We start from the raw sequence: 24,434 nt of genomic DNA, 5'->3' as shown, positions 1-24,434 counted from the left end.
GATCAATGAAGGGATAAAGAAGTTGTGTTCTTTTACATACACACACATTGAAATGTCACTAAGCCACAAAAAAGGAAACCCTGTCATTTGCAACAACATGGAAGGAGTGAAGGCATTATGCTACATGAGTAAGCCAGACCACAGTAATCTGTGATCTCACTACTGTATGGAATCGGATTTTAAAATAATCAAAGAAATTCATAATAAAAAAGAATGTGTTGAATTGCAGGAAGATGGTCTCTTCAAACTTATATTACATATAAGTTCAATATGTAATGTCCAACATGGTGTCTTAACTGTTGGATGATATAAATGAAAGTTGCTAAGAGTAAATCATTTTACTAAGATTTCTCACCATAAGAAAAAATAATTTTTCCCCTGGTTTCTCTTTTTGTTATGGATATGAGGTAATGGATGATAACTTGATCTTACTGTAGAAATCATTTCATAATATGTGGAAGGCAATCCACTATGCTTGAATCTTTAAACTTATACAGTGATGCAGTTCAATTATATTGCTAAAACGGAAAACAAAAACTTACTATGAAATGAAACTTGATAATAATACAGGTGAATTGTATTAAGATGTATTAGAATCCACAATGTTGGATAAATATTGAAACATAACCTTGAAAAAAAATTAGGGTGCTGTTTAATATTTAATTTGATTCTTTTTTTTGGCCCAAATAAAATAAAATTCTGTCACAAAATGGTAAATAAACAGATAGATAAGCAGATATTTGCTACTAATATCCTCAACTTTTTAATCTCCTTTTTAAATATACTCTTCTTGTGATTTTTATGACTAAGGGAAGAAGTTTGCCATTCATAGAATAAAAAAACATTTTTCACTATATATCTTATGGTGTTTTACAAATGACTTGATTCATTTAACTTAAGTTTTTTCCCCATTGGTTGACTAATATTGTTCTTTCAGTGACTTCAGATGAAAGCAATAAAACTTGGGGTAGGAACATGGTCTGTCGACAAGAAGAATTTGAAGACGTGAAAAGGAATTTCAAGAAAAAAGGTTGTACTTGGGGGCCAAATTCTATTCAAATGAAAGAGCGAGCTGACTGCAAAGAAAGGTATGTCATGGGATGGAGGTAGGGGAAGGGTGTTCCCAATGTGATCCTGGCTCAGCCAGTCATCTACAAAGCCGTTAGAATGGCATAGAGGTAGCTGAATGTTAATTTAGCTTCTGAGTTTATCATACTAAGTTAATTATTATTTAGTCAAGCAGTTTTAAAAAAAATTATCTGATAGATTCTGTTTCATTGTAAGGTTTTATTTGTGCTTGTTGGCTTCTCAGAACACCCAGTACAGATGTGTTCTACCTCACTGCCTTGGGAATGTCAGTGGTGTGTGGCCAAAGCTTAGTTTGTGTGTTGTGTGTTTATATTGTATCAAAATAAACATCTTTCTCTTGTAGAATAAGACCTCTCTCAGATGGCAACAGTCCTTGGTCAACTCTCTTAATAAAAAATCAGAAAGCCATGCCATTGGCTTCATTATTTGTGGACCAACCAGGTAAATGTGCTTCAGGAAATAGAATTGTTTGAATTAGACTTGGCACCTGAGTGTTTCACAAGCTTTCCATGCATAGGTTCTCATGGTCACTCAAATAGTATAGGGGAGGTTAACAGATTAGCATTACTTCTACCTTAAGTTCTATAGTTATTTCCTGTCCTCAGATCTGTGTGGTGGAAAGTCACTAGTTACATCACTGACTGGAAATTTGTAATTTAAAATTTATTTAACATAAGAAATTTGTATTTAAAATTTATTTAACATAAGGAATAGTAAGTTGAAAATATAGATACCCTGAAATTCTGCTAAGATAAGAGGTGTTCTTCCACTATACCCCCATTTCTTCACATGATGAAATCATGGCCAGCAAGTTAGCTGTGAAAAGCTACTCAGAAAATAATATTGGGATCACTGTTCAAGTGATTTTCAGTATCTCTGTTTTGTACTGATAGAAGGTGAAAATGGTATGGAAATTCTTTAAAAACTTAAATATTGTTATCACCAAAGAAAATGGGTCTTTATAGTATTTGACAGTTTAAAAAAAAATGTTTTGTGACTGTCACCGAATTAAAGCTGTTTAGGCAAAATGAGGTATAAAGTTTTTGAATTTATTTTCAATGTGATCTGATGATAAATTTTATAAGCACTTTACAACTCACTACCAATGTTCAGTTTCATCAGTATCATGATAATGTGTTCTCACTAGAAATACATTTGAATTTACACAAGACAAGCACATTGTAATTCTTGTATAAGTGCTTTGTGTGGTCAGAGTCACTTCTCATCCTCTGGCCCTTGCCTAGAACAGCAAAAGAGTCTCTTCTACACTGTGATCTATTACCATAGTTTGAGGACTAATGAAGAACAATTAGTAGTAGTAAAGCTAGTATGCTCATAGATATTTTTCATTATTTGTCACTGTCCAGGGTTATTCAAAGAAGTCTTCCTGCCTCTTCTTCCCTTAATCCTTTTATTCTTTCTTTAAATATCTTTATCTTAATAATAATGCTTTCAAAAGACATTGGAACTAAAAGGAAAGGGTTGGCTGACTCTATGTCCATTAATGGGCAGCAGGTGTGCATCTGTCTGCCCTGTGCTGGGGTTTCCCTCCCATTGTTCCTCCCTAACATCCACTAGACCTAATTCCTCTAAGGCATTTATGGCCCACTGCAAAAATTCCTGAAAGCCTTTCCCCTAAGCCAGAATAGTATCTCACCCACCCTTCTATCCCATTTTGTTAATTTTTAATTCTTATTTGAAGTGCTTATTTGTCTATTTGGACACCTAGTTATCGTGTATGCATTCTGTCACCCCCAAACTTGAACGTCAGCCTCATGAAGGCAAGGATTAGTTTGCTTTGCCCATTGCTCTGTTCCCAAAGCCTGGAATATGTCAAATTTCCAATATATATTGGATGTCTAAGTGACTCCTAAAGGGACTATTTGATCTTGGGTTAATAACAATTATATTTACATTGGCTTGGGGCTTCAAGTGTATGTTGTTGCCCAGGAAGAGAACTGGGAACAGTATGAGCCCATGGTGACTGCAGGGTAAGTAAGGTGTGAGTCAGGCTGCTCAGTGAGAGTCCATGTCCCTCACGTTAGCAATGACTCATGTGAGGAATTAGTGACTAAAATCTGTAGATTTTTTTTTAAAGTGATGCATCGATAATGATCTTGTTACTTGTTATGTAGACTGTGCCTACTTGATGCAGGCACTATTCAGGGAAGCCCCTTCAGAAGATACAAAGAAAAACGTTTGGTCAGAAGCTTGCCGTTAGCACACACACACAGCTGACTGATTAACAGAAAGAAAAGAAAGCAACACAGGCTCCAGAGGAAGTCAGGTGTGTACGGGAAAGCAGCCAGTGGTTTCCTAGAGAGGGCAAGGCTGCTTTCTGAAAGAGCTTTCTGAGGGAAAGGTGATCTGGGTGTGCAGTGCTAGAAAGGAAGGAGTAAGGGGGTACAAGGAGAGGCATTGCTGCTGAGCACAGACCTGTTAGGAGAAGAGCTGGCATCCTGGCATGCCTAGATGATAGAACGCCTTGGAGATGTAGGACAGCTGAATTGCCCACAACTCCATTGCCTGTTGCCTTGAACCCCAGGTGGAAGAGTTTGTTGTTTTCATCACTCACTCGTAAGCTCCTCAGTGCTCCCCTTACAGTTTCTTCTTTGGCTCCTAGAATATGTTGCTCTTCTAACCATTTTGGATAATCTTCCTCCATGGTAGGGCTCTCAAACTTTGACAAAGTCCTGCTGAAACAGACTCAATTTCCAATTCCCCAGTCTGAATGGGCCAAGAATTCTTGGTTCTAATTTCCAGATGATGTAGGTGCTGCAGGTGCAGGCTGCACGCCGAGAAGCTGCTGATCAAGGCCTGACAATGCCATCCACCCAGGCGAGCCCTTCAGGATGGCCCGGGCCCTTTATCCAGGCAAGGAGGTGTGCACTCTGGCCTGACGTGTCCCCGGAGCCTGCGTGTGTGCATGTGCATGTTTGGATCTTGATGACATTATTTCTGCAGTAATTTCTGTCTTCCTTGCCAGCAAGAATCATTTCCTCCATGATAGGAAACAGCTGTGCTGTTACCCAAGGGGACTTTGGTTAGTGAGCAGGGTCCTGACGGCCCTTCTGGGGCTCCTCCCAGATGAAACACTTGTTGAGGTGGGGGAAAAAAAGGCAAAGTGTTTCATTTTGGATTATGTATTTACTAGGTTTTAGCTTTCTTTTACAGTGGAGCGAAAGTGATTCTGAAATGTTAGTACCATGTGTCTATTTCATCTTTTATCTAGGTGCTTGTGAAGAGTCAAAACTTGCCCCTGATGGATTAGAACACAGAAAACCAAAGCAAATAAAATTGCCAGGTCAAGCCTATGCTGATCTACCTCTTTGGAAAGACAGCCAGAGAGAGAATATGGGGGAACCTGAAAGCTGGGAGGAGGGGACCGCTGTGAGTCCTACTGCTGGCACTCCTCAGGTGTCCCCTATAAACAGTCTCAACAGACCTCCTCAGAGAAAAAAAATGGAGTCTGCTTTGTACGGCTGCACAATGCTGCTGGCATCAGTGGCGTTAGGCCTGGATATGAGAGAACTGAACAGAGCACAGGCCCCTGAGCAACAGTTGACCCGGGAAGAAAAGAGGAAGCGTGAGAGGATCTTCCAGCAGGCTCCCAAGTCCCGCAGCTGTGCCAGTGCCCCTAGGAGGGCATCTGCCGGCAGCGAAGGGGCCAGCAACCTCCCCTCCCTCCCTGCCTCCAGTGCTGTGAGCCTTCTGTCCATGCCCTCTCTTTCCACAAAGTGCTTGCTACAGACTGATGGTGAAGACTCATTCGAAGGCAGCAAGCACATCACTTGTGACCCCAAAATACCTGCTACAGAGTTTTGCCCTGCTGTCAGAGGACATAGTCATGAGCCAACCTCGGTGCCAAGACAGGAAAGTGATCTTAGTGTGTGGAAAAACCTGTCTTCTCCCTTCCTAGAGCAGACACGTGTGCCTTATTATGTCCCTTCTAAAGAAAGACCAGCATGTCACAGACGGACTAGGTCAGATGGAAATGCCTTCTGGACTCCAAGTAGGTTGCTTTCGTTGGGGGAAGTACTGAGCTTGGCTGTTGAGATTTGCCTGTCAAAATGTATAGCTGCCTGATTTTATCTTGTCCAGCTGATTACATTTGCAGCTTAATTTCACTTTCACATAAATCTTTGAATTTTACCCTATTTTATTTGACTTTATCACTTAGATTCTGTGGTAAAGCATAATTAAATTTCAGTGATGTAAATGCATTAAAGCAGAAAGAACAGGTAATAGAGATGTTTGAGATAGCCTCAAGCCTCACGTTGTAGAACACAGTTCATTAGCCCAAATCTGAAGCAGTAACTGGTTTCACCTTCCCACATACCTTGTTGTCTGTCACCCCTTCACTACTCAGTTTACATGAGACTGTTGAGCAGGTGTGAAATTCAAATGGTAAGCTAGCTTCTGGGTGCTTGGGAGGTGCACATTGTTTGGTAGGTGATGGTAACTGCAGTCACCTCATGGGCCTCCTGAGTAATAAGTGAGGTCATGTATATAAAATGTGCCTTTTAAGTTGTTAAATGGCTAAAGCTGTATTAAAACCTAAACTGCTATCATTCTCCTTATCTTTCCCTCACCTGCTTTACTATATTTAGATGTGACTTTTTTCAGGTTTATTGTTCATTGTTTCTGGATAATTTGGGTTATTATTTTGTTGTAATGCCTCAGAACATAAGTAATCTGTGATTCCACAAGGAGAAATCTTAGCACAGTAATCTTAAAAGAAACTTTTTTTTAAAATCTTAATTATGAGTTAGTAATTACTTGCTAGATTGGTAAAAAGAGATAATTAAAATGTAAAAAGTAACTGCTTTCTTATTTATAGTAATTTTTCCAAATTGTAATCTGACGTTGAAGCTTAATCATATTAATGATTAATTTTAAAAGTCTTATTTTATTCGAAACTAATCCATCTTGAAGTCTTCCCACAAACCAGTGACCCTAGGGTGTTGATTCATTGTCTACAGGAATATTTTCCTGGAAGCAGGAATATTTTCCTGGAAGCAGCTTTCCAATCATACTGTGCTTTTCATTAAAAAAATAAATATATTAGTAATTTTTTTAAAAAGCCTCAACAGTTCAAAAAGGCCTGCATTTTGATATTCGTTGATGTCCACTTTAAAGTAATTGCCTACTTTGTCATACTTGGTACCTTTCTTGATATTCATTGTTTTAGAAACCACCATCTAATTGCATTGCCTTTTGCTTTCTCAACTATAGCTGGTGCAACTGTTATCTCAGCTACTGGAGCCTCCGAACTTCCACCTGAGTGGGTTTTGGGGTTGCCCTCCTCTTCATCGAATCCCCTGAGGGCCCTAGCAGCCCCTATGCTAGCTTTTCCACCCAAAACAAAGACTCAGCCCACACGGGCTGACTCAGCCGTGGACAGGCCTGCACCAAACCCTGCCTGCACCCCTGGCGCCAAGGAGAGAACTAGAGCCCACGTGCACTCCTTGCTGGACACTGACGTGGAGGGCCAGAGCCAGGACTGCACGGTGCCCTTGTGCAGGATGAAGAGCAGGGCTGGCCACCCGTCCATCTATGACCTGGAGAAGGAATTTCTGTCTTAAGTGCCTTATGGTGTTCAAGCTTTTCTCCAAAAAGTGAACAAACTAAAGCAATGTGTCTCCCTTTGACTCTTTTCATGCTGCTGCTATGTTTTCAAAAATGGTGGCCGTGTCCTAAATTAGTAGTGAATGTTGATTTCCTTCAAAAAAAATGTATAAAATTTCTGTTAGTGTCTCTGGTTCGTTCCCACTGGATTCTTGCCTAGTACTTGAACACACAAGGGTAAAACAAGCTATGAGCCACAATGTAAAACTCCTGGGTAGCATTACCTAAGCACAGTTTTAATGCTTGGTTCTCATTTATATCCTGTCTCAGTGACGAGAAAGTGGAATGAGGGCGCTGTTTTGTTTCCTTCCCCCTCAATACCGGTCTTTCTTTCTTCCTTTTATTTTTGTTTACTTGTGCAACCCAAAGCCAAGAAAAATATGTGATATTAGTAAGTAGAGGTATCTATTAAAAAAAAAATTGATGACCAGAGACCTATTTAAACGACCTAAACTCAGCAGTAGTCTTCTGCATAAATGTCCAATTCTCAGCTAAATATGCAATATTTCTCTTTGAGGAAATTTTACAGAATGTAATTTGTAAATATTTTACTGAATGTAATTTATAACGTTTTATCCACTAGAATTTTGAAGTAGATCTTCAGAAGATAAGCAGTCTCTGATTTGGGGTTTTGACCTATTGTGCACACCTGAGAGGCCATCTGTAATTTCTTCTTCCGTTGCCACTTATTTGGTGTCCAGAAGTGTAAAAGTTTTTCATTTTTTAATTTCTAAGGCTTGTGACACATGCATTCTAAATACTCGAGACATTTAATTTTACTTTTCTCTATTTAAATGCATAATTATCTGAATAACTCCAAATACAGTTAGAGTAACACTACCAAGAGAAGAAACAGTGGTACTGTGAGAATTGAGGTATTTTGCAGTTATTTCACATTTAATTTAATTGTGAATAAATGTTAAACATCTGCTGAGATAAGTTGATGTGATGGAAAGGACACATACATTATAGATTATTTTCAGATATGAGTTTATAAAACATATTTTTAGATCCCAGATCAGGACTTTAAATGACTTAAAGAGAGGATTCCCTTGTGAATCATACATGTATGATACAGATAGACCACTGGGTTTTTCAGCTACAGAATGGTTATCCAGGACCTTGCTAAATTTCCCAGGTTTGTTGTTAAATATATGACATTACTCTTATGTCACTAGAACATGGTTATTCAGATGACAGACAATAGATGTTTAGATTTTCCATTCAATGAAAAATTAAATGATTAACATTACTTGATATTTTAAATTTTACATGAGTTAAAGTTCATCGAGCAGTTTACAACTGAATCAGGTGTGATAAAATATATATCTTCCTGTCATAGAAAATGAGGAAAATTATATTTGGCTATTTTACAACATCTAGTCTCCAAGTAGCCTCAACAGATAATGCAGAGCACATGGCTGGGTTCTACTAACATTTTGCCTTATGGAAACAATCTTGTATTTCATATTTCTTGCAGTAAAACTCAGGTATTTGTTACATTTTGTTGTATTATTGTTAATTCTATGATTTGATTTCATTTCGGGCTATCTGTTGAATTAGGTTTCCTCAAAATTTTATCACATTTGACACAATAGTTGCCTGATTCGTATTCATTAATTTTGGGGCATGTAACTTCCAGCTAAAAGTAAAAGAAGTACATGCCAAAAATAATACAAGGAAAAAGTATACATGTGTTCTCAGTTTTGCTTTGACCAAAACATTGCATGTGCATGTGTGTGCTTGTGTGTGTGTGAGTGTGGTGTGAGGGGCAGAGTGGTGGGTGTTTGTCTATCTTGTTCCTCTCTTCCTGCTCCTCTTTAGCTTTATTTTAATTAACTCTACATTATGAAAAATTTAGAATGAAGCTCTAATAAAGACAATTATGATATATTCTCACATATTACAGCAGGTAGTTTTTTTGCTGAGATCCATTGTACATTTGAGATTAGTATACTTAACCAAATCTGGTTATTTATTTTCATATAGATTTACGAGCACATTGAATGATAAATTAAGCTGAGTCAATAATTAAGGTGCTCCCACTGCAGATTTAAGGCTTGGACCTGATATGCTGTATCATGAAGCCTTGTGAGTGAAAAAGATGTTTACATATGTTGTCTATTTTTTTAATAAACTTTTTTTTATAGCTAGTCTATTTGCTCAGTGATTTTTGATCTACTCTGTGATTGTGACTATAGTTCGTAATGGCTTACTTTTTACTCAGTGAGGAAAAGTGCATTAATAAAGATTATTAATGTTTAGTAAGCCAGGTATTAACCTGCTAATTTCATTCACTAAATTTGTAAATGGATTAAATACTTTTTTAAAGCATAAAAAACTTAAAATATTTGCTATAATTTTTGCTTTGGAAAGTTGCATTTTATTGCAAGAAGTTTGCAATGCTTTTCATAAAGCATGTTTTTGCAATATGAAATGAGTATACGATTTAAATTTTAGTTGATGCAAAAGAAATGTGCTTGATAGGATATGCCATTTATTCACGTGTATAAGTCAGTAGAACTTTAAAGCCAACCCAGCACCTGTAATTCTTACTAAGTAATAAAAGTGAGATTGAATTAGAAAAGCAGATCATAGCATCCCATGTGGATTCATGTATGCCCCACAAAATCAGAGGGAGAGAAATTCAACATTCATTATGTGTCTATTAAATGTTAATAAGCCTCCTAGGTAGTATTTCTTTTTATACTACTTGTGAAATAGGTAGTCATATCTTCACTTAAGTAGGTGAGAAATAGACACGAAGAAATTTAGTGAATTTCCAAAGATCCAGCTTGTGCTTAGTCACTACTGGCTGTGAATACTACCTGTTCACACCTATAGTAACCATACACATAGCATAGAAGATGAAGACATCTGAAATGTGGATTTTGTGAAATGGAATCCAAAGCTAAGGTAGTTTTTCACTCATGAAACTCTAGAATTGTATGAGTGTTAAAAGCAAAGCTAACAGTGGTTTATTAGTGGATAACTGTCACGGTGAAAATAAAATGAAATGGAAAGTACTAAAACATAAATCTCTCATATGTCAACTCAGGAAAATGTAGTGTTCTGTTCAGTGGGCCCATAAATATGGTAAAATTACTTAAGAATTGCAAAATAAGGGTGAAATAATTGAGCTTAAGCTGTCTATTCTTCTGAAAGTTCAACATGCTAGAGCAGTGAATGGCAATGCTTTATTACTAAAATAGTATAATAGGTACCATGGTAAAACAAAAGTTAGCTGCTTTTTACAACAGAAGTAAATAGGTAAGTTGAATGTTGGAACTTCATATGCTGATACACTCTCTGAGTAGCTACTGGGATAATCTTTGGAAAGACAAAGGGATTCAGTGGTGAGCAAGAAACAGTGCCTTTGTACTTGGCCTGCAGTTCTTCAGATCTAGCAAGATTAAGAGTGAGAAACTACACAGGACCAGCTTTCTGAGCATGCAGCTTGAGTCAGTGAGCAGGGAGGTCCCTGAACTAAATTTTAATGCTTTGCTATCAACATCTTGAAATCCTTCAGTTGTGAACACGGCTCCATCATTTTGCTTTTGTTGTAAGCCTCTTAAATGATGCGCCCAAACCTGACAAAAGGAATGAATGTGACAACAGGTGAAGTAGCTGTGCTGTGAGCATTGGAAGAGCCAGTCTGTTGCGTGGAACGTAGGGAAAGCGCCTGAGAGCCAGGAGGACCTCCGAGTCTGAGAGGCTATGCCTGTGTTGCCTCTAGTCTGAGAGGCGATGCCTGTGTCGTCTCTAGTCACCCTGGGAAGTCCTTGAGTCATTTGTATCTTGCTGCTTTTCAGATTTTCTCTCTGTTTTTGGCTTTCGTCATTTTCACTCTGATGTATCTGGTGTGGATCTCTTTGCACAGACACAGTTTGGAGTTATTTAATTTCTTCACTATCTTTTCAGCAAATTTGGGTGTTCTAGCCTAATTACTCCAGATACTTTTTCTGCTCCTTTTATTCTCTGTGGTACTCATTACCTATGTGTTATGTACTCACTGTTGTTTTGTAGTTCTATTCACTTTTATTTATTCTTTATTTCTTCTCAGATTTTGTATATTGCTCTTCCTTTAGATATCATTTGACAGTTCAAATTTCTCAAGCCTCTGTTCTTCAGGCAGGACTAATTTGGAGACCAGTCTTTAAATAAGAGTCGATCTGACTCCAGATGGGCTCTTAGTAGCTATCTCTTTTCCTGATTATCTCTACTGAGGTAACTTGCCTATGGTTAGCTTGTTGCCGGTAGTCAAGAGGACCCATGGATTTTTGAGAGTGCTTTTAGACTTAAACTTCCCCTTACTCTGTTTCTAACAAAATATAACAAAAGTTGGGTATCTCTTTTTTGGGTAGGCAAAGTTGTAGGCTGGGTGGTGGAAAACTCTAGGGACACCCACTGGCAGATGAATTTTGAGATCAAGGTTGCAGTTGGAGAGAATTTCTGGACACATCTGAATTTTGGTAATAATTACAGAAGTTGAATAGTTCAGAGATAGAATAGAAAGAGAAGTACGCTGAAGAAAGTTCTCTGGGGGAGAGTGAAAAGTCAGAGGATGATGCAAACTGACTGACAACTAGTGTGAGCACAAAGGGCCTAGCGCAGGAAGTGGTGAATGTTCACATCACCGTCTTGAATATTTTCCATAATGCATCACAAGCTTTTCCTGATAGAGAACTGTCTTCTTTCAAAATCCCAAGGTCCGTCATATCAAAGGAATATAGTCCTGTGACCCAGAGCAGACCAGCTCTATACACATCCTCCAATTTCTTTTTTTCTAAAGTGCAAAGATAGAGCATAATGGCATACACCATATGTTTCCTTGTTCCTAAAAATATAGATTAGAGAACTAATATTTAATCATTATTTGACCTCGTGCTGATTCTCTTCCAGGCCCCAGCGGCTGTCCTGCCTCTTGCCAATCCCTGGGAGTATTGTTCTATGTATATCCACAGTGTTTATGCTTCCACTGTCAGTTCACCCTAGCACTATTTATTTTGTAGCAGATGCTTTTAAAATATATCCGTAGAGATAGTAAATCTATGCTCTTAACAAGGACCCAAGAGGTACATTTTATTACTCTGGATGTGAAAAAGTTAGAACACATCTACAAAACACCTTTCCCACCATTGTAAATGGTCTCTTAAGTTGTGAGGATTTGCATTCAGTAGATGGCTGAGATGTCTGAAACTCTAAAAGACATCTATGTAGCAGTTTAGGAAAAAATGGTTTGTGAGTTATGATCTATTTTAACAAAATACTGTAGTAAGTTGGAGGCACTTTAAACAAGTCAAGTTATTATTGAAACACCATACATTTATTCACATTTGTATATATTAATCTGAAGATGCAGCAAGATGTTTTAATCTATTAAGGACTCTTTTCTACAGGAAATATGTATTTAATTTTATTATATCAGTTTGTAAGAAAACATGTATTTGAAAAAAATTTTTATAAAAGTAAATTTTTTTCTAAGTTTGATCATTTAATTACCATGACTCATAGCTTTGTAAAACTTTTAACTAAAAAGTTCTGACTAGAAAAATATTGATCTTACCGTTCAATAAGTTGAATTTTTCAATAAGCTAAGTCTTTCTCTGAACAGGTAATTTTTTTTTTTATGGAGGAAAAACATGATTCAAACCAAAGAATTGGTGATAATTGTTCATTCTCTTTATTGACCAAAGTCAATGTATTTTTAAAAATGGAATAATCAGTTGAAATTGTTTGCATTGGATTTTCTACTTTCAGTACACCAGATGGCACTATAGATACATTATTTCACAGATAAGGAACCCTAATTCAGCTTGATTATTTAAAAAAATTGTAACCAGGGCCTTTCGTGGTGGTTCAACAGGTTAAAGTGCAACACTGAAGCAATTCACGGCCATTGCAGCATGACTTCAGTCCCTGGTCAGGGAGGTGACCCACATGGCGTGGGCAGACCTCTCCTGACCCACCTGCTGCTCCCCTCAGCAGTGTTCAGTCATCTGCCTGTCCTACTCCCCACTCTCTGATGAATCCTCTCACCCACTGCTGGTCTACCCCAGTTCTTGCATGCACAAATCAATAAATCTTAAAAAAAAAAAAAGTAAAAAATTGTAACCAAATAATGAGTGTGATTTGGCAAATTTCATTTCTTTACAATAAAAGATGAAGCAGTGAAGGTGTAAGAGGGAACAAGATGGTAATCTTTATAAAGGATCTTTTTCTATCCATCTGTACCAAATAGGGAGACAAGGATGGGGTTTTATAGTTGCCAGTGAGGTCAAATTGCCAAATGTCCACATAAGGTGAGACAGAATTGAAGCAAACGACTGCAGTGGTAGGTCTAGTACCAGTTCTCAGGCACAGAGTGTAGGGGGCGGGGCAAAGGGGACAGGACCCCCCTGCTACTCTCAACAAACTATCTGCATCATCTGTTTATGAAATGTTCCCTCATTTTCACTAAAATATAAATGGACCACATACTTTTTTGCTCACTGGGTACTGTTCTTGTGTGAATTTTATAAAGTCCAAAAGCCTCATTGAACAGTAGCCCCATTCTTACAGAGTTCAATAAGAATTGAATGAAATAATGTATTCAGATGTCTAGCACATTAACCATTATTGCTATTAAACATACTTCTCCAAGCATCAAATTATTGCCTTTGAATAAATTGCCATGTGTACAAATAACTGGTAAATACAAACCTGGATACCTGTTTATTTATTTTAAATTGAGGTAATATTTGAATACCACCAGGTATCACCACTGTAGTACAACCACCACCAAATCATTCTTGGCCCACCACCATAGCAACATTATTTGTAATCACCTAATGGTAGAAATTAATGAAATAGTTGAAAATTGAATATGGAAAAAATCAATTAAACAAAAGCTATTTCTTTGACAAAAAATTAAATTTGAAGAATTTCTTTCAAAATGAAATAAAAAATTACTGATATAATAATGAACTAAAGAATATTATAATAAATTCAGAGCTATTGAAAGAATATAATGAAATACTACAGAGAATTTTATTAAATTTTGAATGAATGTCAGGGTTTTTAAATTTTTGTTATTGAAATGACATTGATTTAGAATAAATTTGACAGTTTAGCTAAATGGAAAAAGTTCTTGAAAGTCACAATTATTAAACTGGACTGAAGAAGAAACAAAGTCTACTCTATATTAATCAGGTAAATCAAATTCATGATTAAAACCTTTCACATATAATCTCAATATTCAGGTAGCTTTTGGGTCAAATTTTACCAAATATTTAGGAAGAAATAATCCAATAACACACAAGTTATTTAATAAAAAAGGAAAAAGAGCAACTTGGGAGTAGGGAATACTTCCCAAATTATTTTATAAGATCAGCATCCTCTCACACAAAAAGCCAACAAAGACTTTACAGGAAAAGGAACCTACACAGCATATCTCTCATGATCATAAGCACAAAATTCTTAAATTGTTAAAACATCAAATCCAACAAAAATAACAGACAGTATATGATATCAAATGGGGATTTATTCTAGGATTGGAAATGTTGGTTGTTTTGACTTGACATTCAAAAGTCAATGACCTTAAAACATATTAACAGAGTAGCAGTTTTTTAAAACCCATATGATTACCCCAATAGATGTATGAAAAGTAGCTGACAAATTTCATCACCTGTTAATGAAAAATGCTAAGTGAATTAGTGAATTAGTAAAAGAGCAAAACTACTTCTCTTTGCTAATGAGCATCTTGACAGCCAATGAGTGACAGCTCCATATCAGAACTCATCCTCAGGAAACTGCTCTGACCACTTCTCTTGGTACTATCTACACACTCCTCCCTAATAAAGTTAGATGAAGGACCTCCCTGGTGGTGCAGTGGGTTAAAAGAAGCTAAAGCCACTTCAGCAATAGTTCGATCCCCAGCCCTGGAGGTGACTTACATGGCACAGCAGACCTCTCCTGACCTGCCATCTGCTCCCCTCAGCAGTGTACTTCATCAGTCAGCCTGTTCTGCTCCTCACTCTGTCTCTGGTGAATCTTCTCACCAACCCTGCACCTCTGGCCTGTATTCCAGTTCTGTATGCATCTTTAAAAATAAATAAAATTAGATGAAGAAAAGAAATTAATACTTGCCTTTGGGAAAGAGAGAGTTTCAATGGTCTTTACTATAGCAATAACAGGTATTGAGAGAAGGAAGCCAGGCAAGAAAAGTCCACACTGGATGAATGCAGGTACTTTTATTTTTTAAGATTGATTGATTGACTAATTTATGTGCAGACTAACTGGGGTGTAGGCCAGAGATGCACGATGGGGTTGTGTGTGTGAAGATTCACCAGAGAGAGTGGGGAGCACAATAGGCAGATACACTAAAAGGGGAGCAGCAGGCGAGACAGGAGAGGCCTGCTGCGCCATGTGGGTCAGCTCTCTGGCAGGGGCTGAAGTAGAGCTGCAGCAGCGATAGCATGCTGGCACTAAAATGCTAGCAGAGAGGCAGCAGCCACTCGGGTGCTGGCTCCTGAACATACTATGGGGGTTGTGTGGAAGTGGCACAAAGTGATAGAAATGGAGGTGTACACATGTGTGTGTATAACTGCTTAAATTTTGGTAACCTTTACATTTAAAAATAAGTCTATTTCACCAAGTGTAAATTCCACTGTCTAAACTTGCTGTCTACACAAAGACCAGAGCATGTGTTAAACAGGTTGGGATAATTACTTCTTGCACTGAGGGAACTGGGAAACTGAGGGGCATCTGTGCCAGGGGGTGTTAGAAAGAATTCCCATGGTTTGGGATCGAGTTAGGTAGTGGGTAGTGGAGGGGTTTACCTGGAGTAGATACTATCACACAGCAGGAAGAATTCTATTTTTGTGATTTAAAAAATGTGCCTGTATGACACATAGACCAGTGGATTTGAATAGAAAACCCAGGTATAAACCCACAGGTTTGTGGACAGCTAATCTTTGACAAAGGAGCAAAGAAGATACAATGGAACAAAGCAAGTTTTTTCAACATATTGGTGCTGGGATAACTGGAAAGCTACATGCAAAAGAAAAAAAAAAAGAAAATAGATCAGTACCTCACTCCATACACAAAAATCAACTCGAAGTGGATTAAAGACCTAGACATAAGAACAGAAACCATAAAATACCTGGAAGCAAAGATGGGCCAAACACTACATGACATACACTTTAGCGACATCTTTAAAGATAGAGCACTCAATGCAACGATAGTGAAGGCAAGGATAAGTAGATGGGACTACATCAAGTTAAAGAGCTTCTGTACAGCAAAAGAGACATTACAAAAAACAAATGGATATCCTACTGATTGGGAAAATTTTTCTCACAGAAAAATAGCGATAAAGGATGGATCACAAACATATACAAAGAATTGATGAAACTCAACAAAAAATAAACTACTCCATCAAAACATGGGCAGAAGAGCTAAAAAGACACTTCTCCAAAGAGGAAATGCAGATGGCCAACAAGCATATGAAAAAATGGATCCTTGTAATAAGGGAGATGCAAATTAAAACCACAATGAGATACCACCTCACCCCAGTGAGAATGGCACATCTTCAAACAACTAGCAACAACAAAGGTTGGTTAGGATGTGTAGAAAAAGGAACTCTCCTGCACTACTGGTGGGAATGAAAACTAGTACATCCACTATGGAAAACTGTTTGGAGTTTCCTCAAACTGCTAAACATGGAGCTTCCCTACGACCCAGCAATCCCACTCCTAGGTATCTACCCAAAAGACACTGATTGAAAAACATACCTGCACCCCCATATTCATTTACAATTGAAAAGACATGGAAACAACCCAAATGCCCAAAAGTAGATGACTGGATTAAAAAGATGTGGTACATATATACAATGGAATATTACTCAGCAAACAAAAAAAAAATGAACACATGCTTTTTGCAGCAACGTGGATGGAGCTGGAAAATATCATGCTTAGTGAGATAAGCCAAAAAGAAAAGGAAAAATAGTGGATGGTTTCACTCATAACAGGACCAGGGGAGAAAATAATAATAATGAACAACTATATACCAGAGACATTTTACAGGGGTGAGGTGGGGAGTGGGATCAAAAATGGTGGGGGTAGGGAAATGCACTGGACTATGGCAATGGCACATGTGTGACTTGGTGATGGGAAGCCCATGGGGATTACAACTGAGATGGAAAAAAGGCACAAAATGATGTAAAAATAAACTAATATATTATTTTTAAAAATATGCCTGTATGTACCCCTGTTTTAACTGATGCATGTTCACAATAGCCTAGATAATGAAACAACCTAACTGCTCATTGATGAGTGGATGAAGAAAATTTGTACAGTAAAGAGTAAGTAGGTAAGTGAAGCATGTGCACACAAGAAGCTGTGCATTTGTGTCTCTGAAATGATAAAATCAGGCAAACAAAATTTTTTACAAATGAGTAAAACATGAGGGAAAATGTGGTACATATATACAATGGAATACTACTCAGCAAGGAAAATGATGAAATCTTGCCAACATGGATAGACCTTCAGGAAATTAAATTTACTGAAATAATCATAAAGATAAAGAAAAATATAAGTTATTTTGATTATTTATGGAATGTAAAGCAACTAGGCAAACATACTAAACAAAAATCAGTCCTTTGATTCTAACTATGGTGATTTCTAGAGGGAAAGAATGTGGATAGAAGAACAGGCACAGGGGTTGAAAGCATGGTGGTAGGTACTATCTAGACCACTGATGGTGGATGTGGGATGGTACATATGTATTTGTCAAGATGTGGAAGTATCTTTCTGAAAAGTTATAACTTATTGTAAACCAATGTTACTCCAATGAAACAAGCAAACAAAAATCAATGTCCCTGTTAAGAGACATCTGCTCAAAGGTGACTAGAGAGTGGTCTTTTTTTTTTTTTTTTTTTTTCATCTTGATCCATCATGGACACAGAGACGCCCTGGCTTATGTTGATGTTCTGGGAAATTGTCCATATTTCATCAAATTTCAGCCTGAGCCAAGAGTATGGGCTGGCTCACAGCAGCACCAAGACCTGGCCAGGAGGACCAGCTCAATTGCCTATGCCAGATACTGCTTTTTCTCTTACCTCCATCATGTTAGAAATCACTTTTAGTCACGCAGAACCCTCCCTCAACACTTCCTCAGGTATACCCTAAAATTGTGTGCTGAATTATGAGGCTTCCTCTTAGAGGAGGTTGTGTACACTGTGAAGACTTACATAATTCCATTTTCTAGCATTGAATTCTGAATTCCTGCTGCTACTTAGGCTGAAATTACATAGTAATGATGACTACTTTTCTATTATAAATGTGCACATTGTGGGAAGTGCATCCATTGTCTAACTTGTCTGCATCATAACTCCCAGTGCTTTGAAGACCAATATAGATAAGGTTTAGCTTTTCAATCTCTTGAGGGGAAATATTGTTTTCTGGTATGCAATTTACATATTATTACAGAAGTAATATTTGAGAGTTAATGCAGCCAGTAGATTTCTTGCTGGATTACTAAATGTGTATATAATAGCCAGTAGATATCTGGTATGTTCTTTGGAAATTTCACTATACATTCTGAGTACTTTGCTTTGACTGAATTGCTAGAGTTCTCATTCTTTAGATGAAGTAGTTAAAAATCTTCCTGTTGTCTTTGTGGGATGGAATTATTTCTACATTTTCTTTATGAAGAAAATCAGAGTCTTGAACATTGCGTTCACTTCTTTTGGGAAAACCATCCCTTGGTAATTGGAAATATATTTCAGACATTGCCTCCAGCTCCAAAGAATAAAAAATAAATTTTGAAAAGTCTATTAGCAATTCATAGTGTAAGCCTGATACATAATTATTTTTATCTTTATGTCAATATATTCTGAGCTTTCCTTAAATATATGAACTATAGTTTTAAAAATATTTCTTTTAATTATGCAGAAGCAAATGATATATTTATTTGAGTAGGCAGAATGTGATCACATGCAACATCATAGATTATATTATCTGCTTGTGTGCATTATTTTTAATAGACCGTGCATTTTTATGTGATTTTCAGAGCCTTTATTGAGACCTTGTGAATAAGTCTATTTATGTACTTTCCTGACTTGAAAGACAAATAAAGATACTATTCACTTGTTTGTAACCTATTTACATTCTCTCTTAACTGACACCCAGCCTTCTGTTTTCAGTGATTGTGGTGAGTGGGAACTTATCTCGAGTCATGTCCTGATAGGCCCTCTAGCGTCTACCTGTTCAATCCCTTAACATTTCAAATGATCATTGAGGGGATCCTTCATGGCCTAGGGCTTAAGTCTCAGCATTAGCACTGGTACCCCCTGTGTCCTATCTCTGGCCTCGGAGCTGACTCACATGGCACAGCAGAATGCTCCTGACCTGCCCACTGCTCCCCTCAGCAGTGGATTTCAGTCAATCTGCCTATTCTGCTCCCCATGCTATCTCTGGTGAATCTTCTCATCCCTTACACATCTGGCTTATACCCCAGTTCTAGATAAATAAATGTTTTTTTTTTTAATAAAAAAATAAATATATATTGGTAAACCACCAAGGGAAAAGCCTCTGGTCTTTGTCTGAAAGAGAAACACATATATGAGGAGCCAAGAAAGTACTAATGAGCTGGGGCATTCATTTTTAGGAAGGAGGGAATCTAAAATGTATGATTATTTGTTAGAAGACTAATCCAAAATGTATGATATATAATCGTATAGAATCGTATAGAATCAAAAAGACCCAGAAACTTCTGCTTAATGGCACCAGACTAGCCTTTTTAAAAATGAAATAGAATATATCAGAAAGGTTTCATACAATAAGGTATTTCATCATGAATATATTTAAGAATTATATATCTTGTTTTATAAAACTATTTTGTATTATATCATAAAGTAAATATATGACTTATGATAGACTTGTCAAATATTTTGAGCACAAGCATAGAATCCTTATGCATCATATAATTCTATATGTAGTAGAAAAAGAGTGAGTTAATAATAATGATACTCATAGTAGTATCATTATTATTGTTGTTATTTTATGAAGTCTTTACTACTTGTGAGGTACTTAATGCAAATAGTAGTTATATTCTAAACACTTCACACAGATTTTTCCCATTATTATTCCTGTTGAAGGTAAGTACCAATTTTATTACATGTTATAGCTTTTAGAATGTACTGATAAGATAGAGAGAAATAATTACAGGGATAAATCCTTGGTCCAGTTTAGGTCTGACCTTGAGTAGTAGGACCATCAATGTAAGACTCTTTCCATTCTAGTGTCTCAAATTCCTGGCACCTCTAGAGATATTATGATTCCTGCTCTTATTTGCTTATAAGATAATATGAAATATATTAATAATATTTTGAAGGTGTTTTAAAATAGTTAATAAGATTATTATTAAGATATCATAGCACACTTTAAAAATGAACTAATATTTAACATGTACATTTTAAGAATTTTTTCAGTGGTAATAATTGCTAGAAATTGGGACTTTTTGCTAAAATATCTTAGCTTTCCATGAAAAATCTTTAAAAGTGAGGCTTTATAAGAGAATGTCCTGCTCAAAGACAGAACCACAGAGGACAATGATGGAAGATTTGAGATTTCACAGAGAACATTAAGACAAAATTTACTGTCAAGCTTTTACTATTATACTACACTTGATCTTAGCCAAAAGACCAAGAAGCAATAAGTTCTATCATAATCTTAATATGCAATGCTGAAACAAGAGTGACACCTGAGATTCCAATACAGTTATGAGCATAATTTCAGTACAAATATGAGAATAAAAGCCTGTGATCCTGACCAGAACCCTAAAAACAAAAAGCCAAAAATCAAAAACCCCAGAGAGTAACAAGCATTGATGTGCATGCAGAAAACAGGAACTTTGTGTGCTGCTGGTGGGAATGTAAAATGGTGCAGCTACTGTGGAAAAACAGTGTGATGTTTCTTCAAAAAACTGAAAATGGAATTACGGTATTACCCAGCAATGTTATTTCTGGATACCAAAAGAATTGTGAAAGAACAGAGCGCAAAGATGCAAAATGTTGTATCCATAAGCAGCATTGTTCACAAGTCAGTGGTAGAGCAACCCAAGTGTTTAGCAACGGATGAATGGATAAACAAAATGTGGTATAGAATGCAATAGAATGTTATTCAGCCTTAAAAAAGGACGTGAAGTCTGAGACATGCCACAACGTGGATGAGTCTTGAGGACATTTTGCTAATTGAAATTCCAGGCAAAGAGATGCTTCCTTTTCCTGATGAACGTGAAAATAATGTCTATGTAGGAGCTGAACTGTAGGGGCAGATTGCTGACAGCTGCTACTACTATATGAAAACAGTTGAAGGGCAAAAACAGAATTCAGAATCATGATATGACCACAGCAGCGTCCCAATTCTAATGTATTTCTGAAACCAACCACATGCAAACATAGACCTATATCAAGTTTCCCTTTGTGTGATCCAAAATAGTCTCCTTTTACTTAAGCCAGTTTGAATGTGTGTTTTTCCCCCTTTCTAGCAATTACAAATAAATTTGCAAGGCAGAAGCTAATGAAATGGAATGAGCAAAACATAAGCCGGGCAGTTAAAACAATACACACACACACATACACACAGGCGTGTCTGATTCTGTGTTACAGAGAACACCAAAACAGCTTAAGAATTAGACACATCCTTGAAATAAAACCTTGCATGTGTGCTGGTCAAACGTGTAATTAAGTTATTTGCGTTGTTAAATCAGTTATCAAAAATGAACTTAGTTTAAACATTCAACTATGCAAGATTTAAAATTATACTATTCAGGATAAAAAATGTGCTCAGAATATCCCCCCTATTAAGTGCAGCAGTTAAAGTTTAGTAGATAGTAAGGTTAATAGCAAAAGTGATTCTATAAGTTTGGAGTAAAATGTTCTACTCTCTTCCATGTAGATCATTTGCTAGATTCTATAATGTCATTTTTCCTGAACATTCTTCAGGAATGCTTTAGAATCATTGCTCCCCAACTAAGAAATTTCATAGCTTTGCAGTTCTTGAAATTAATTTTCCCCATGGCAATGAGAGGCATGAAGTTGGAGCTGGGATTTGCGAACTCTGGGTCTCCTTTAGGAATGAGTTTGAATTAAGTATCCAGGCTACGATTTTAAATGATATTTAATTAAATAAATTCATTAAATTTAATTAAATAAAATTTAATGGAAATGGTTATATAAGATATTGCCTCAAAAAGACTGATCATTTGCTTTTTCTTTAGAGTTTTCAAAGACTGAATAAAATAAATGTAATAGTTCACTGGTGATTGTGAGAGCCAATTTGCACATGAGTGATTAAAAGTATTCTTTTCCTCTCCACTTAAAAGAAATTAATCTAGTGAGTTTCCATCCCTGAAAATAAGGACATTTTAAATTTTGAAACATGGAAAGATCTTTATGTTGCTTGTAGGTGCCACAGCCTGCCGCCTCTGTGCTGAGCATGTCTCTGCGCCCACCCTGCTCTTCACAGCCCATATCCCCCATTTCTTACTCCTCACTTAGGATCTGTCCACCCATCAGATCCTATGTTTCATACTTCTCTTTGTCCATCTATTCTTTCTATCTATTGAGTTGGTGATAGTTAATTTTAAGTACCAATTTGAATGGGTTATGGGGTGACCAACTATTTGGTTACAGGTGATCCTGGGTGTTTCTGGATGGGATTTGTCTGAATCAGGGCACTGAGTAAAGCCTAAAGCCACTGACCCTCCTTAAACTGAATGGGCCCCATCCAACCTCATAAAGAGTCCAATAGAACAGAAAGACTAACCCCCTCCTGCTCCGGAGGCTGATTTATGATTTGGGAGATTATGTGATCCGGAGGTGTAGTGAGGGGGGTTTAACACTAGGAAGATTCTTTGGTTGTCTTATATTCCCAAGCATTCTGCTTAGCCTAAGGTGAGAATTTTTATAAATTCTGTGAAAGTTTTCAGAGAATTTTAGCAATTTGGAAATAGATCTGTGAGAGTCCATGTTCTCTTTGGGCTTTACTTTTCTCTTATCTAAACTAAGTTTAGGTAGTCTCTGCGATTTCTTTGGGTCCTGAAATCCTGTGATCACATATAGAAATGATTGAAAATGTTCCCTTCTCATTCATTTATGTGGATTATCTTGACAATGACCTGTGACCAAGTAGCAGGTCTGCAAGAAACTGAGAACAAGAACAAAGGTTAAATCCATAAGCATAAGAGCTTTCTGGAAGTTATAAGGAACCCAAGTGGTGAATTTAATTATCTGCAATGCAAGAAGAAAATGAATCATTTGGAAGTTATAGTGAAAATCAGTAAAAGATACCTAACTTAGAATCAATAAGCATATAATTGCAGGAAGATATCCTTTGTTTTAAAGATAGAATGAGCTATTGTTAAGTACTATTGATATTTGTGGGCCTGGTAATTCATTTTTTTTTAGTAATCTCCCCTCCTTCAGTTTTACTAAGATATTGTTGACATATATCACTTGTATACAGACTTGCATTTATTGAAATGATGATTACAATAAATTTTGCTCACATCCTTTAACTGTTACAGATATGGTAGAAGGGAAGTATAAAGGAAGAGTTTTTCCTTGTAATGCGATCACTTAGGGTCTATTCTATTAACAACTTATTCATATATACCACACAAGTGTTAATACCATTCATTGTGTTAACATTATTAATTTTTGGACAATACATCCCTAGTATTTTAATATATATATATATATATATATATATATGGAAATTTGTACCATTTAACCACTGTTGGGGTTCAGAGTCCTTTGTTGTGGGGGCTGCCTTTGGCATTGTGAGGTATTCAGCAGCACACTGCCTAAGACTAGTTAGTGGCACCTTCACTATTAATTTGACACCATAAATTGTCTCCAGATGTCTCTTGGGGAGAAAAATCTTCCTTCCCCTTTGGAGAAGCACTGCCAAACTTTGCATTCTTTGTAAGTGGGGATTCTCATATACAACATCGAGGGGACTTTTTTCTGAGGTGAAAAGTGGTTAAGCTAAAATCCCTACCCTCTCCTTTTCACAAAAGGACCTTGAGATATCAGCCAATCCATCCTCATTTATACAGAAGGGAACATGGAGACATAGGAGAATTAAGCAGCTGGCCATGTCTTCAAAGGTGTGTTGGTGACTGAGTGGTGGACAAAACCCAGACCTCCCATAATTTATTCTGAGTTCTTCCCATCATACTAGGTTGCCCTAATAACTTATATAAATCAGAAGACATGAGGGCTTATTATCTCTAGAGATGAAAATCATGTGGCACCTTTCCCCTTAAAAACCAAGAAGAGCCATTCCCTCCTTTTTTTTTTTTTTAAGTCCTTTGGGAGAAGGTTGGAGAAGATAGCTGTGTGGTCAACATACACTGAATTTTATGCTCTCTCATGTGTTCACAGATTCTCTCAGGAACTCAAACGTGGATCTTTACCTGTTAGAGAGACATCACCAGTAGATTGTGATGGAAATTATTCTCAAAAGGTCAGGAGCCGCTGACAATGGAGGGTTAGCTCCAAAAGGCGAAGAGAACATCTGAAATTATGTCTGCTGGTGGCAGAGCAGTGTGATGAAGCCATGTGGTTTCATAGTTTGAATGACAGGAGTGCTAATTTCAGCTTTCTTACTTTCTCACTCATCTTGGGCAACATTTATAATTTTCAAAGCCTTGATTTTCTACCTTGCATAATG

The 24,434-nt window shown here is 37.0% G+C and overlaps 1 protein-coding gene across 1 annotated transcript in view; it reads left to right on the top strand.

The window, feature by feature from the left end:
* Positions 1-7,078, top strand: part of LOC101620649 (mitogen-activated protein kinase kinase kinase MLK4) — an 85,405-nt gene extending 78,327 nt beyond the window's left edge. Inside the window, exons 8-11 of the mRNA XM_012731254.1 lie at positions 938-1,088; positions 1,433-1,530; positions 4,322-5,101; positions 6,325-7,078. Of these exons, the coding sequence (XP_012586708.1) occupies positions 938-1,088; positions 1,433-1,530; positions 4,322-5,101; positions 6,325-6,674 (1,379 nt within the window). The 3' untranslated portion in view covers positions 6,675-7,078. The remainder of the gene's footprint in view (positions 1-937; positions 1,089-1,432; positions 1,531-4,321; positions 5,102-6,324) is intronic.
* The last annotated feature ends 17,356 nt before the right edge of the window (positions 7,079-24,434 follow it).

This window comes from Condylura cristata, unplaced genomic scaffold (assembly GCF_000260355.1).
Source record: "Condylura cristata isolate star-nosed mole 26May11 unplaced genomic scaffold, ConCri1.0 scaffold00030, whole genome shotgun sequence".
NCBI lineage: Eukaryota > Metazoa > Chordata > Mammalia > Eulipotyphla > Talpidae > Condylura > Condylura cristata.
The sequence above is the reverse complement of the archived record's forward strand: the minus strand, read 5'-3'. Positions and strand labels throughout refer to the sequence as shown.